This window comes from Sarcophilus harrisii, chromosome 3 (assembly GCF_902635505.1).
Source record: "Sarcophilus harrisii chromosome 3, mSarHar1.11, whole genome shotgun sequence".
Lineage (NCBI taxonomy): Eukaryota > Metazoa > Chordata > Mammalia > Dasyuromorphia > Dasyuridae > Sarcophilus > Sarcophilus harrisii.
The window spans coordinates 245,077,198-245,093,688 of record NC_045428.1 but is presented as its reverse complement, the minus strand read 5'-3'; the positions used below and the strand labels follow the sequence as shown (position 1 = coordinate 245,093,688).

At 34.0% G+C, this 16,491-nt stretch overlaps 1 protein-coding gene across 8 annotated transcripts in view; it reads right to left on the bottom strand.

Moving 5' to 3' along the window:
• Window positions 1-2,457: 2,457 nt before the first annotated feature.
• The window catches only part of SYNJ1 (synaptojanin 1), a 117,624-nt gene continuing 103,590 nt past the window's right edge, over window positions 2,458-16,491 (bottom strand). For 6 of the 8 annotated variants that reach the window (XM_031959349.1, XM_031959351.1, XM_031959352.1 and 3 more), the window contains 3 exons: window positions 14,850-14,958; window positions 14,357-14,577; window positions 2,458-5,433 (listed from right to left, as the gene is read on the bottom strand). In XM_031959349.1, the coding sequence (XP_031815209.1) occupies window positions 4,633-5,433; window positions 14,357-14,577; window positions 14,850-14,958 (1,131 nt within the window). In that variant the 3' untranslated portion in view covers window positions 2,458-4,632. Of the gene's footprint in view, window positions 5,434-8,004; window positions 8,029-14,356; window positions 14,578-14,849; window positions 14,959-16,491 lie in introns of those variants that run through there. The other 2 variants (XM_031959354.1, XM_031959355.1) reach the window with 2 other exon arrangements.

The window sequence follows — 16,491 nt, the reverse complement described above, 5'->3', positions numbered from 1 at the left end:
ACGTAGAGCGCTTTGCAAACTTAAATGGTGAATATAAATGTCAGTTATTTTTAGCCTCCGATATGTTGACATTTTCATTACCTGAGACTTCTCAGGTGCCGAGCTCAAGCCATCTCTAGAGTTAGCAGTTCAAGGTGCTATATTATTAATATTATATTAAACTGGCTCTCGAAACAGTACTCAAGTACGGATTCGTATTTATTGCTGATTTTTAAGGTGTAAACGCTCACACTGCATCACGATGGGCTCTCAAAAGCTATTAGGACTGGCTCTCCGAACCTCTAGTCCCATCCTTTCTTGCCTAGCCTTAATCACCAAATGGGTGGTTGCCTCAGACAAACTGAGACCTGGGAAAGACCTTAGTTTAAAAAGGCTCAGATGTCGCACCACATCCAGGGCCGTCACCACTGGTCCTGATATATATCTGGTTACTGGACCCAAATGGCTCCAGAGGAGGTGAGGCACGGCTCCCCATCTATCAAATCCAATTCACTTGCATGTCATGGCATTATCTGATGCCATGATTGATCTTCAAGAACGAAGGACAAATAAAAGCCCCATTCTTTATAAAGTCAATGCTCCTTTTGAATGAATTGGCCGATTTTCAATAAGATCTGATGACGCTGGCTTAGTCATGGCTTCCTTCAGAACTCTACCCTCTACATGTTTTTTTTGGATTTTTTAAACAAACAGTACACAATAACTAGAAAAATTAGATATAATGGCCATCTATAACAAGAGGCACGGTATGCCAACTAATTTACTTCGGCTTTAGAACTCCCAACAACCATCCTCCCATCTCTCACCCCCACCTCCACATAAGAAAACAGGGTGGTATATATAGTAGAAAGCTAGATTTACTTAGAGAACCCAGATTCAAATCCCAACTCTACCACTTGAAATGTAATCCTAAAACTGTTTCCTCATTTATCAGAAGACAGTGTTGGACTAGATGGCCATGAAGACCCTTGCAACTCTAGCTCTATGATCCTTCCAGCTCTAAATCTGTGATCCTAAATTCTGGAACATTTAATTGCCTTGATTTTTTGGCCAAAGAAGCAGAAAGTCTGGAAAGCCTCCAAATCTGGAAATTGCAACACATGGAATGAATTTGGGAATTTCAACTTCTGATTGTGGAATTTCCAATCTAGTGTGAATCAAAATTCCAGAGGATCAATCCTGTCTTGGCCTAATGCTTGTTGGTGAGGAGCTAGCTGTCTTGACACCTTCCAACCTCTTTAGCCCATTGAAGTCACAATGGGAGTGTGGAAAGAACAATATAATAGTCTTTGTCCTGCAACTATCTTTCCTTGACTTTGAGTTAAGCACCTCTGTGTCAAGGTTACATCTCTCTTCCTGACACAAGGTGCAACAAGAGGGGAGCTACATTAAAATATCTGAAAGTCAATATCAAGGGGATTAGATATTTTGCAGGATTTTAATAAGAATACAATAGATGTGATGAGATGCTAAATTTCTTTGTAGGCAGATAATGAATAGAATTTCAACTAAATTGTAAACAATAAATAGACCCAAAGATACAAAATTAATATACCCTAGTTTGTTCATTTTATTGTGATAAGAGAATTTTTAGCTTGTTTCTTTTCTACAGTATTATCCTGATCTACCAGTTTAATGACTTTGGGGGTAGGAGGATGTAGGGATTTTGAGGCAATAAAGATTAAATGACTTGGACAGGGTCACAAATCTAGTGAATGTCTGATTCCAAAGTTGAACTCAGGTCCTCTTGATTTCAGAGCTGGTGCTTTATCTACTGGTGTGGTTCCTCTTCCTTACAGCCTAATGACTTTCAATAAAGGATATGAGATTTAGTATCCAACATGAATTATTAATGAAACCACACCAGTTCTTTTCGATCACATTTTTCTCACTGTCCATCCCTTTAATGATTGTTTTTAGGATTTACCATTAATTCAATCAATATATTACTTATGGTTTTCAAATTTCACTGTTTTGAAAATGGGGAATAACATTTGCTCTTCTCCACAAACTTTCCAAAATCAAAGACAGTGACTTAAAAAACATACCAATTAGTTTTTAGTATCTTGGAATGTAATTATTATCTCCTCTGTCAATTAGGTTGCCTTTTCAAACTTCTGTATGTTCTTTTCCATCCTTCAAAACCAGTTCAGTTTGCCTAAATAATCAAGCTTATGTCTAAAAAATAAGAATCAAATGTGAAACTGAAAGTCTTTCTTACTGAATAAATGGCATGGGGCTCCTTTGGCTATCCAAAAGTAATTTTCTCTTTATTTTTAGATCCAAGGTAGGAATATTTTTACTGTTGAATAAGTGGGTTACTACTGTTCACATATGATAAATAAGTTTACTTGTTTTCCACTAATTATCACAGAAATTGTTTTGAAAACTCCTGGAAGTATATTAGTGTCTGAACTCTTGTTCTAAAATATGTTTTTAAGCAAAGTGATCAACATGGTAAAGACAGGTATTTTTAATTAAGATGCCACATTTCACAGGATATGTACAGAATGTCACATACCACTGCATTTTAATATGATAGTTTTGTAAAGTGTATAGTTATAAATAGTGTGCCACATAAGCAATAACATTGTTACATATAAATAGCAACTTACCACAAAGGACAAAGAATTAGTGAAAAGTTTAGTGTTTGTTTCAATTTAGTATTTTTTTTTTTAAAGAAATGCTAGTTATTTTACTAATACACATCATACTATTTTAGCTACTTGCAGCATACCTTTTAAATCCAATAAACTCTGAATTTTTAGTAATCTGCAAACTTGATTATCTTGTTAAATGATGAGCTGCATGTACACTTTAGACTGCACTTTATCATTAGATATCCAACAGGAAGCACTGCTTACAGAATTTCAATTTGCACTAGCAAAGTTCAAAGAATTGTCTTGCTAATATAGAGCATATCTGAATACGGATCATTACACAGATATTAGCAGCCACAATTTTAACAAGTTAATTCACATTTTGAAGCACACTGCTTATAGTAATACTGCTGTTGAAAATGTACAAATACTATTGTTCAGATAAGAACAACAACAACAACAAAAAGCACAATATAAAATCCACTAGGGTTTCTTTTCTATTTAACTGCAGATCTTGGCTGCTAAGAGAAGTGTGAATTAATTTTACAAATATAGTATTTTGATAACATTTATGAATTTAGATGTCTTTTACATAATGTTTCCCATAAGTGACACAATCATCTCTGCTTTTTATCTTATTTCTGCCTATGATCAAACTCTGAAATTATACCAATAAAAGTGAGTCTTACTTTCTTTTCCTTGACGAATGCACATCTTTAAATAAATAAACTGACAGCAAAAAAAAGGTAATTCTTTATAAACTATACTTATTTTAAAAAGCGTATTGGAGAGACATTTTAATAAGGTAAAAGATCACTTTATATTTGCAACAGAAGTATTACGAAAGCAATTTTCTGCTTGAGTTTACTCAATGTTATCAAAATACCACATTTTGTATAAATTTTGCACATTCATTTCTTGATAAAAGAATGGAAGCAAGATCAATTGCATAATGGCAGTGCACAGCAGGAGATAAAATCCACAGCTGATTTGGGGCTTCACATTAGTAGCCTCTTAATGGGATAAAGTAGTACTGGATTACATCCTCCATTCAAAAGAGCTTCATCAGCAGTGAGGTCTTCTGCTTTGTCTGGTGGAAGCGATGTTTTATAACTAAATTAGCAAATACAGCAGTGAGAATAGGTGTGGGGTAAAATGTGCCTTAACCAAAAGCAAGGAGAGACTCATATTTAAGACCAGGAGTTAAAATGCTATTAAGTAAATTATGCAACAATTATCTTTCCAGATGTTTTCAAAGAACCACAAGATTTTCAAAGTAGTCTGGGTAACTACCCATGGCAGGGAACTTCTGGTTCCACTGAGGTGCTGAAGAGAAACCAATAACTTAAGGGCAGAAAAAAAATGAGTTCTTTAATGTGTTTTTTTTTTTCTCTCCCAATTTGGGGAAGGAAAGCTTAAGAAGCAGGAAATGAAAATATTCCACATAACTGAAATGAAATATAAAGTGTCTCAGTTATAGTTACAATCTTCTTCATTCTATAACAATAGACACAAAAGGGCATTGAAGATAATTAAAATCTGCCTTGAATCTATGCCATATAAATAAAAGGAGTTTAACAAATAATGCAAATAATTTGTTATATAATTAAAAAAAAATACCTGTCAAATGTTTTTTCAGTATACTTTTGGCAGTTCTTTGGTAAATATTTATAAATACCAGTTTCTAATCTGTATGAAAGGGTTTATGACTATGTCAGGTGAAAATTATCATTTTTTTTTCATATTCTTTTGACGGGGAGAATAAGAGATAATTTGAAGAATAAGTAGTATTCCTAAAAGCAGCTTTAAGCATTTTTAAATTGGGATTACAAACTAATTATTTTTGGCTACCTATCCCAATAAACAAACAACTTTACCATAAAAATTATCTTTGTGTATTCCCAAAATATACATATTCAAACTTGTACACATTAAATAGTGGTATTTCATGAAGATATCAGTGCACTTAATTATTGCACATAGTGTAACTTTAATGCCCAATTTTGGGAATATATCTTGCCCAAAAGACCTTTCATCTCTTAACATTATCTTTCTGTAAATCTATGGCTGATGAAGTCTTAGATGCCAAAGGGGTGAAAGGATCTATAGGAGCTGGAGGGCTAGGCGTTACTACTGGGGCAGGAGGCTTAGGTGGTCTTCTTAATGGCAACATACAAAAAGGAACAGTTGAATTTTTATTCCAGTCCAAGGACAAGTCTGAGTCATGAAATGAAGTTGACCGAGTGTCTACTAAGTGTGAACAACCAGATGAAATTGCTCTATTCAATTCTGTTGCACTGTCCTGTGATTTCTGTTTTACACTGAAATTATCCTCCTCAAAAGTTACCCAGTCTTTTGGTTTGAGACTTTTCACTGCTGAAGATGTGCTCTGCAAATCAAAACTGTCCTCAAATCCATCCTCAGGAAACGAAGTCTTGCTTACATTACGACTGAGAACATATGAAGAGGCGGAAGGACTGTTATCAGGTTCTTTTCGAGAGAGACACGAAATTATCTGAGATTCTTGAGAGTCAGAACTAAATGGATTTCCAAGATAAGTTCTATCAGTAAAAGGATTTGTTTTCTTTAAGTCAGTATCAAAAGGGTTTGAGGAATTTTTTCTATTTTCCTGGGATTTGCTCCGAGCTGGGACAGGTGGCATTTCTGGCATAAAATTTTCAGTATCCGAGAAATATGTAAAGCTTTGTGATGTGGAAGGTAGAACTGGTAATGTTTGACTACACATCTGAGACTTTGATGGAGCAAATAGATTAAATGAAAGGTCACTGTTTAATGGTGTCTGATACTTAATATACTCTTCATCTGTTTTTATCTGAAATAGAAAAAAAGATGCTGAATATTTCAGATGGATTCTTCTACTACCTTCCCCCACTCCATTCTTAATATCCTCTTAATGTTCCTCATTTCCTTGTGCAAATTCAGAAATCTGAGTACTAATATAAAAAACTTCCCATGCTTCATTATTCTTTGTGAAATGATGTGGCTGAAATTCTATTACATTATTGGTTCCCTCTGACCAGCCCACCAAGTAAATCTTTTGTTAAAACCTCCTTTAAAAAAAGATGGAAATCTTCATGCAAATACTGACAACCAAATGGAGAAATAACAAATAACATTAGGAACTATAATTTGCTTAACCTACTAGCTGTCCAAATGGTAGCCACAAAATAAGGAAATTACATTCTGAATGATCTTATGCTGGTACTGTCATTTGTAGCAATCTCTCAACATCTATTTATACTGATGTTGTGGTTTCATTGTTCTTTCATATGAAAAATTATAAATGTTAATATGAAATTTCATATGAATGAAAATTAGTATGTTAGCATATTTAGGATCATAAGCCCAAGTCAATGCACTTCTTACCTTTATCTTTGAGAGCAGATGAATTGCTTTGTGAAGGAGCTTTTGACTTTAAAGGCAAGATTTCATTTTTAGAACTAAAATGCCACAGAAGAAGATTTCCTCTTAGGGATCTTCCTCAGATTTAAAAACATTATAAAGTATATTAAAGGATAAGATAACAGACTTTTTAGAAAAAGAAATAATTTTAAAATAGATATAAGTCCACCAAACCCTTGACCATGAATATGGTCTTACTGATGGTGGTTTATATTATTGCCTTAATATACAAAAGACATGACCTTGAATTGTTTTCAAATTCTGGTGAAAGAATTCATAGAAAAGGTAGATCAATTAGAAGAAACCTTTAGAAATTACCCTAAACCTTGACTAAATGATGAATTTTCTTTTATAATAGCTCACTTGAATGATTCCAATTATGATAAGGTCACTTTCTCATCAGGTGGCATATCTCATTTTGGGGACCTTCAGTTAGGAATATCTTCTTTATACTGAATTGAAATATAACTGTTTATAACTTCTACTCATTATCTTTGTTTCTGTGGGTCAAACAGTGTAAGATTAACCTCTTATAATGTTAATGTATTCACTATCCTATACTAGTGAGTACCCTTTTTGTTATCTACTGTGGTTTAACTGGTAGAAGCTGGGAATGTGTCATAATTGGTCTATGAGGGAAATAACTTTTATGGTCTTAGCCTTAGAGCAACCATGTCCTAAAAAATGAACAAATCAATCTCTTCATTATTAATTTCTTTTCAAAAGTATCTAAGAATTATCATTAAATTCCTCACCCATTTCTGTAGCACATGGTATTTACGCCAACTTCAAATATAAAGAAATATATGAAGTGTGGGGAAAGGTGAGCTAGAAGAAGGGGTCAAAGCTGAGACAAAGGTCAGGCTGCCTGTTAGGGGGCATCATGTGGAGATGCAAAAAAAGAGAATTAAAAAATGAAGGGATTTTTAGGCCTATGTTCCAGGCAAGTAAGTCAAGTTTTTCACTCTTATAAATGAGTGAAAGCTCAAATCTTGGTGAATAGTAACATAATGCCTGGAACAAAGAAGAGAAAGAATTTTTATTTTTTTTTATGATTCGAATTGTCTTTTGTTTGTGGATGGGAAGTGGTTAGCCACTTGCCTATTAATCAGTCACCTCAATTAATTGTATCATAGGGATACATAAACATAGATAAGCAAGAAAATCCTTAAATTAATTAGCTAAATTGGGACTGTGACCCCTACTCACAACACATACTAAGGACTCACAATGTAGATAATGCAGATGAAGATACATATATTTTAGAATTGTATCAAAATTTTTGCCGAATATCATAAACATGTAAATCTTCATGTTTAAGGGGAGCAAATTTAGAACTAAAAATGAAGGTCATATGCAATTTGACATAGGCACAATCTTTCTACCTATTATCAGTTAAGTAATTTTCAAAGTACAACAACAACCACAACACCATTCATTGCATTGAGATTTGTAAATGAAGTAGAATCTAAATTAGGTCATACTAGAACTATTTTTCTTATGAAAGAAAAAGTTCTTGAAAGATCTTTAAATAATATTTTCTATTTTTTTTTGTATTAAGAGAATGAAATCTTTGTTACCAGAAAATTGCATTCTCCATAAGCAGCCTGACAGAACAATTAATTTTACATCTAAATAATCTTAACTCTGAAAGCATTTATGGATTAGGTAAACAAGCTTTCTAAAAACCAACAAGTTATTCTCTCACGATTATTCTTTAAGGCATTGTTAACTGTTCATAAAAGATGAAGTGGGGGAAAATACTGTTAAACAACACTAGCAAATATAACTAAAATGACTCCTAAAAAAATCTAAAATGCTAAAGAAAAGGAAAAGCAAATTTATGATGATAGTCATATTTATTAATGTGAATAGGTGATTTAAAAAAATATGAGTAGATGTATGAAGCAAAAGAGTTTCATACATCTGATCTTTCAGGACAGATGAAGAGCACATAGAAGATTGGTAAATAGTCAGATACCTGTTACCCTGACGATTGCTCCTGCTTTAAGAAAGGAGACAAACATCAAAGGAAAGAGTTAGGAGGAAAATCAGAACAGCCCTAAAAATTCAGTCTTTAACACTGTTTTCAATACTACAGCATACCACACAATAAATGAAAGAAGAGCAATATTCACAGGTTATGTGCAATAACAGGCTCAAGAGCTAATTCTAAAATTTTTATACAAACTATTAAGATTATATGAAAGTTCTAGTCATATGAAAAAATGCTCTAAATCACTATTGATTTGAGAATTGCAAATTAAGACAAACCTGAGGTATCACTTCACATCTCTCAGATTGGCTAAGATGACAGGAAAAGATAATGATGAATGTTGGAGGGGATGTGGGAAAACTGGGTCATTAATGCATTGTTGGTAGAACTGTGAACTGATTCAACCATTCTGGAAAGCAAATTGGAACTATGCCAAAGGGTTATCAAACTGTGCATGCCCTTTGATCCAGCAGTGTCTCTATGGGGTCTGTATCCCAAAGAGATCATAAAAAAACCAAAAGAACCCACATGTGCAAAAACGTTTATAGCAGCCTTTTTTTTTGTAGTGTTAAGGAACTGGATAGCCATTATAAGGAAGTGGACACCCATTAGGTGGGGAATGTTGAATAAATTATGATGTATGTATGTTATGTAATGTTATTGTTCTATAAGAAATGATTAGCAGGATCATTTCAGAAAGGTCTGAAGAGACACGAACTGATGCTAACTGAAGTAAGTAGAACCAAGAGAACATTGTACATAGTGGCAATAAGATATAGTGATCAACTTTAATGGACATGGCTCTTTTCAACAATGAGGTGATTCAGGCCAATTCCAATGGACTTGTATGAAGAGAGCTATCTGCATCTAGAAGGAGGCCTATGGAACTTGAATGTGGATCACAACATAGTATTTTCACCATTTTTGTTGTTGTTTGCTTACTTTTTGTTTTTCCCGTTTCTCATTATTTTCCTTTTTGAGCTGATTTTTCTTGTGCAGCATGATAAATGTGGAAACATGTGTAAAGAATTGTACATGTTTAACATATATTGGATTGCTTGCAGTCTAGCTAAGAAGGGTGGGGAAAAGAAAAACTTTGTACACAGGGTTTTGCAAAGGTGAATGTTGGAAACTATCTTTGCATGTATTTTGAAAATAAAAAAACACTATTACTTAAAAAAAAGACTATATGAGAAATCCACTTTAGTTAGTAACATGATGTTTAGGAATCTTAACAATTTTTGGTGCTCTGGATATAGTTAATTCAAAGTCATTACAAAAAGAAATGATATTCCAGATGTTCTTAAAAACTGAAGAGGAGCAAGCCTTAAGAGCTCATAGGCCTTCATAAAAACCTACATGATTATACTGGGGAAATGAACTTCTCAAGGTATGATGTTTTTTTTAACTTGGCTAGTAACACAGGAAAGTTTACAAACAAAGCTCAAAATATTCATCTCCTAGGATTTGCTGCCCCAGAAATACATTACAGAAATAATTGTCATAACTCAGGCTATTTACTGTATAAACACATGAATGGGGTCTTGTTGGGCAGTGGCAGAAAGAGGGATGATTTAAAAACTTTACAAGAAAACTGACATTGAAGGGCAGTCTTTTCACCAACTTTTTCTCCTCCAGCTTTTGTTGAGAAAAGTGAGGAGAGAAAATGTTCATTCCTTTAATTACATTTTATTTAATTCTCACAATATCTTCACAGGCCTGTTATCATAGAAAATATCAATCATGAAAATTCTGCAAAGGTACTCCTCCAACAGAAATAAACATATTTCTATATAATTCCATATAAATTCATATATCATATGAGGTGGCCAAAGAATAGTTTGTCAACTTAAAACCTGAGTTTTGTTGTTTTCAGAGAGGATACCTCATTTTGGGTTTGTTTATAAACTTGTTTGTCTGTTGGGTGAACATTTATCAATAGAAAGATGAATGTAGGATAAGTGAAGAAAATACAAATGGATAGAATGTCCTTGAGTCAAGGACACCTGATTGTGAATCCTGCCTTAGACACTAGCTATATGATCAAATGGCTAAGTCATTTGATCATTGTGCTTCAGTTCCCTTATCTGTAAAATAGGGATAATAATAGCTCTTACTTCACAGTTGTTTTGAGAATCAAATGAGATAATAGATGTGAAGTGTTCTGAAAACTTCAAAATACTTTTTGATATTAGCTATTATTATTAATAACAAATTGGCTCATTCATGTTTCTAAAAAAATTTCTTTCAAGAGATAAGGCCAATATCATGTCCAGAACTGCCAAAATTTATAGCATTCTGAGTAAATGTTCTGGATGACTGAACCCTATCTTTTAAAATATTTTTATTTCCATAATTTTGAAAAGGAATCATTCTAAAATATATTATACACTTTTCTTCCTTATTAGAGTAAAATGAAGATAATTGAAGATAGCCAATCAACTGCTCCTTAGTCTCCTGCTAGTTCATTATCTAGATCATACTCCCAACTTATGAGGAGTGTTACCCAAGACTTTGTCCTAGGTGTTTCTTTCTATACACATTCTCTCTTAGAAATCACCTTAGTTCCTAAAGATTTATTATACCACTGGTCTATTTATCCAGACCTAGCCTCTTTCTGGAGTTTCAATTCTACACTCTCTAGAAGATATTTCAATCTGGATGTTCTAAAGGCATCCACCCAAAATGTCCCAAACTGAACTTATCTTCCCTCCCAATCCCACTGCTCTTTTAAACTTTATTTATGTCAAAGTCTGAATTCTTACATCATTACAGATACTTCACCTCTCTTAAGTTGCCATTTCTTCATCCTTCCAACGAGGGGGTTTAAACTTGATGTCTAAAGCTAAGACTGAATGAGTAGTGGGCCCTATTTGTTCTATATGCTGAAGGCATACTACACAGCCCCTCATTATAGTTATAAAACAGTGGCCTGGATGGGCATCTATGCAGCACCATAATCTAATATTATTCTTTAAAAACATGTAGTTTTATCAAGTTCCAAATTAGGTGACTGAATCCCATCTGCTTTATTGATTGGTTAAAATCTCAAGGCTTCAAGACATCCTATATAAGTTGTGCTGAAAAGGGGATGTACTTGACAGACAACTCAGTGATTTGGATAGGTCCTGGATGGGAACACTGGGCAGGAGGGAAGAGCTGCACTCAACAACACATTATGATCTTCATGAAATGTTTCCTCAGAGCTGCTGTAATCTAGAAAAAGGTTGGTGGCACAACATAGCAGTGAGACAACTCAATGCATACATAGAGCGCTGGCCCTGGAATCAGGAAGACCTAAGATCAAATACACTAGTTTTGTGATCCTAGGGAAATCCCTTAACCCTGTTTGCCTCATTTTCATCATCTGTAAAAATGAGCTAGAGAAGAAAATGCCAAGCAAACTCCAACTGAGGTCACAATGAGTCTAAAACAATTCAATAATAAAAATAAAAGGAAACTTTATTTTTGTTTTTAAATCAGTTTTAAGAAAGGCGACACTGGCAAAGGAAAGGAGACTCACTGATTATTGAGGTAGCTTAGCACTGCTCCTAATTGTTATAATACAATTATTATTGTGTGGAGCTCTCACAGACCCAGAGTGGTGAGCATGTTGAGTCTGAAGGAAGAAGAAGCAGGAAGGCAAGAACACCATCCATTTCATTGTTCCCTAGTTGCTACTAACTGCCATTAAAAAGCTAGCTTAAGAATTAACTAAATTGAAATGAAATGAAACCATGTTAGCTATTGAACAAAAATCAGGAGGCCAAATAGTGGATTTTTGGATAGCCCATTTGAGAGGGATAGGAGAGGAAGGATGCTGCTGCAGCCATGATTGAGTCTCTACCATAATTTGTTCCTCCGGGAAACAAGCCATTAGAGATGAGATCTGGGAAAAAGAAACTCAAGGGAGGATGGTTTTTTCTACTCATTTTGGTCTCATTCTCCACCTTCATCTGAGATTGGGACCTTGAATGATCTGATAGGGTAAGATACTGCCTAATTGATTATTTTCTCTAATTCATGGATAAAAGTCAAAGAATGAGTAATGGGACACCTAGGCATCAGAAAGTGATTTTACTTCCCTTATGGTAGATGACTCTGTGAAGAAGGGATAGCAGCCAAATGACTGGGAAATACAGAATAGGTGGTAGGAGGAAGGAGATAGTGGCCTAAGGCTGAGAAACAAATTGCAATCAAGAGAATTAAAATTTAATTACATAACTTGTTTTTCCAAATATAATCTTGAAGATATTTGCCAGGTATGACTTCCTCACCCCTGGTTCTAGTAGCTGATTTTCTTTATAAACTAAAAATACTGTATTTCTGAGCGCCATTTTTAGCCAGCTCCTAGCTCCTGTGACCTCTCAATCATTTCATTACACTACGACTATATTGATCTCATGAGGTGATTGTACTTTTGGCCATGACTACTTATTTTTTCTTTTCTGTTACTAGTTTTTTCTGAAAGTATTCCTTCCTGATGTGCCATTATTCCTGGAAGTCTTTGACCTGTTAATTTCTAGAACCATAGTGTGGGTCATTTTTCAGTAGGCATAAAAGATGGTATGGCTATGGTAGGATAGAGACCAAAGATAAAATGTAGGGGATTACCCAGCTAGTATGCTGAAGCCATATCTTCCTGATTCAGAAATTCTATTCACTATGCAACACTGCCACTTATTATGGATATTACTATGTCTAATTTACAAATGTAGAAAATAAGGCTGAGGAAGATTAAATGACCTGTTTGATGAATGTTAGAAAAAAGATTTGAACCTAGGTTTCTTCTGCTCTCAAACCCTGCACTCTTTCCATCATCCCATGTAATCTCTCAACTATTCCACAAGATATGGCAAGTTTCACAAACATGTCCTTTAAGGAAATTTCAACAGAAACATGATGTGGAATATTTTATGAACATAAATGAAATGTATACAATTTTGTAAAATTGATTATGGGCAATCTCATGTGTAAGTGAAATTTTCATTTAATGCCAAAATTTAAGGATAAACCTTTAAACAGTTCTTACATTTCTTTCTGCTTAAGGTGGCATTTCCAAGATAAAATGAAACATTAAATTTAAAATCTGATAGTTTAAAACACTAAACATTAACTTCCATTATTTTATAACGTACTCTGCATGTAAACCTAAAAATAATAAATTTCAACTTGACTGAAAATATGTGCATGTATTCACTTATATATGTATGTGTATATATTAACTTAACACTAGAGACCTTCAAGCTTTTTCAATCTGAAAATTATTTTGGCAGAGCAAGGATCTCAATGACCATCCACCACACACCTGGGTAAGACAGAGTAAAAATGTTACAAAATTGGAGTAAATGAAGGTACTGGTTTTGATGAGATATCAGTGATAGATCTAGTTTGGGATCTGTTTCATTTTTATGTCTATTGTTCTTCATCCCATCCATTTAAGTTGGCCCAATAACTCCAAAAGTTTGCTAAAATTCCCACAAACTATTGTTGATATCTGCTCATTTGAAACTGACAACCTTGAAAATGTTTGATCCAACATTCATTCACATTCTGTCTGATTCATTTATGAAAAATGAAAGCTGATTTATGAGACAGAAAAATATGTGTAGGTATGGATAGATTCTAATCTGTATCTGGGGAACTATTCAATCAATGAGATCAATGATTTATTTAAATGTTTAGTGTAATATATTCTTGGTGGCAATACTAAATTTAAATGGTTCAAATCTGTTTTCCTAAGAAACAAAAGCAAAGATAAAAGGGTTAACAACTTTTCAATGTCCAACTTATATAATAACTAACTAATGAGATCTCATAAATCACACGCAACAGTATTATCATAGGATATAATTTTGGCAAATGTCCAAGCATACAAAATAAAACCAAAATTATTTCTTCTATTAAAATAATGTTAATTCTAAGATTGATACTTCAGTCTTGGTAACTTAAAAAAAAAAAAGTAAATACTACTTCTTCTATGAAGTTTGCCCTAATTCTCTTACTTCACAAGGAAATGTCCCTTTTTAGAATTCACCTAGTACTTTGTTTATAAATCTCACGTATTTAGAATTATAGTTTAATTGTGCATGTGTCACATATCCATTTTAGGTTGCAAATTCCATAAAGGCAGGGACAATATCACATTCAATCTTTTTTTTACCTCAATTAATGTCTGCTGCACAGAACAGACACCTTAGTGAATAGCCATTTATGGTAAATAAAATTACAAAATGCCTTCTTTGTGGAAAACCTTGGCTTTCTATATCAAATTAATGAAGGTCATATACAGAGACAAAAATAAATACTGAAGATAACATATTTAATATATACTTACTTGTTGTTGATGCAAAGCAGATTCAGGAGTCAAACTGTGGGATGATCTGCTACGTGGCGGTGGCTGTGGTGGTGCTTCAAGATTTTGTTGAGAAGTGGGTTGAGGCATAGTTGATGTTATAGGAATAAGAGGCTCCTGAAGCTTTTGAACAGGTAGAGTAAAGGAGGGCAGAGCAGGAGTGACAGTCTGAGGCTTTAGTGGTTCAGGAAGTAAAGCTGAACCTAAAAATATAGCGGAAAGTTTACCAATTTCTAGAGACCCCGTGTTTGATTCTCCTCAGTACAATACAATACTTGTGGGACATCCTGGTCCCTTTTTCCCAAGAAGTAACAATTTTAGTCTGTGGCACTTAATAAAAAATGTATTAGAATATAGATAATTTCAGGGCTTGGAAAATTTTTTCATTATTGTTACGGCTTTTATTTAATCAGCAAACATCAATCAAAGAATTAGAGGAAAACAAGGGAAAACTGGTTACTTCTAAGGTAGTTACCTTTTGGTAATTCAGTTGCTTTACTTTGGATTTCAGCAGTGAGCTTCCCAGCAGAAACACGGGCAAGGCTTTGTGGTGCACTAATTACTCCAGCACGTGGTGGGATAATCTTAATGCAAATGAAAAACTTGTGAAATTAATTTATTTCAAATAAGCATAAACTTCATTATAAATATTTTCTTTAACATGAGAACTCAGATTAATAAAATGACCAATTATGATTCCAGAGGATTAATGATGAAATAAATATGCCTCTTCTCTCCTCTCAATAAAAGTTATGGAATGAGTCAAGTCAAATTAACAAGTATTTGTTTTTAAGTTCTTACTATGTACCAAGCATTGTGGGGGGGAATACAAAGAAAGGCAAAAACAGTTCCTGTTCTCCAGGAGCTTACAATGTGCAAAAAATTTTACATATGCACATACACACATTCAAGAATGAATTAAAATATGAAGGTAATCTCACACAGAAAGTACTAACAGTTAAAGAGCAATAGGAAAGCCTTCTTATAAAAAGTAAGATTTCAGTTAAGACTTAAGGGAGCCAGGAAAGCCAAGAGGCTAAGATGAAGAGGGACAGCATAGGAGATAGTCAGAGAAAACACTCAAGGCTTGGAAATGGAGTGAGGTACTACAAGAAGATCAGTTACTCAATAGCAGAGTACCTGGAAGAGAATAAATTATAAGAAGGGGATAGATGGGCTCTTATGCTATCGACTTTAAAAGCTAAACAGAGGAGTTTATATTTGATCTTGGATGCAACAGAGTCAGTGGATTTGGTTAATCAGGGAGTGACCTGATTAGACCTGTGCTTTAGGAAAGTCATTTTGTCAGCTGAGTGGAGAATGAGTTGGAGTAGGAAGGTCAATCAAAAGGAGTCATTTGATGAATGTGATGGCAGTGATGAAAGAGAAAAGGGGACATATCCAAGTGGATTTGGCCGAATCAATAGGATTTGAAATAGGATATTGGAGTTGAGAAAAAATGAGGCATTATAAATGCCATGTAGGTGTGTGATTTTTGGTAACTAGGACTGTGGTGTCTTGTACAGTAATAGAGATGTTAGGAAGATGGGAGGGTTTTGGAAGAAAGAGAATGAGTTCACTTCTGAACTTTAAGATGTTTATGGAACATTCAGTTACAGATATCCAATAAATAATTGGAGAAGTGAGTTCATCAGTCAGACAGAAGTTGGGGTTAGATAAATATCTGAGAATCATCTGCAAACAGATGATGATTGAACTTACAGGACTTCATTCAATAACCAAATGAAACAGTATAGAAGGAGATGAAAAGAGTACTCAGGACAGAGATTTGAGGGACAAATCTTGCTTCCTCTCTTTATCAGCTCTTTATATCTATGTAGATATCAGTGAGAATATGCTAAATATTCTAAAAAATTTTTTCTTTTAAATAAACTAGTTTACCAAAATATGCCAATGTAAAAAAAAAAAAAAAAAGGTATGGAATGAGACCATTTGTGCATGTTTGTTTTGGTAAAGAGAAGAGCCACTTCTTTATGTGAAACAGGGGTAAAGGAGGAGATTGTGGCAGAAAGGACTGGCATAATGATAGATAAGAAGGAAGGGAGAAGAGGGATTCTTGGCAAAATGGCCTCGTTTTTTTCAGTGAAATTATGAAA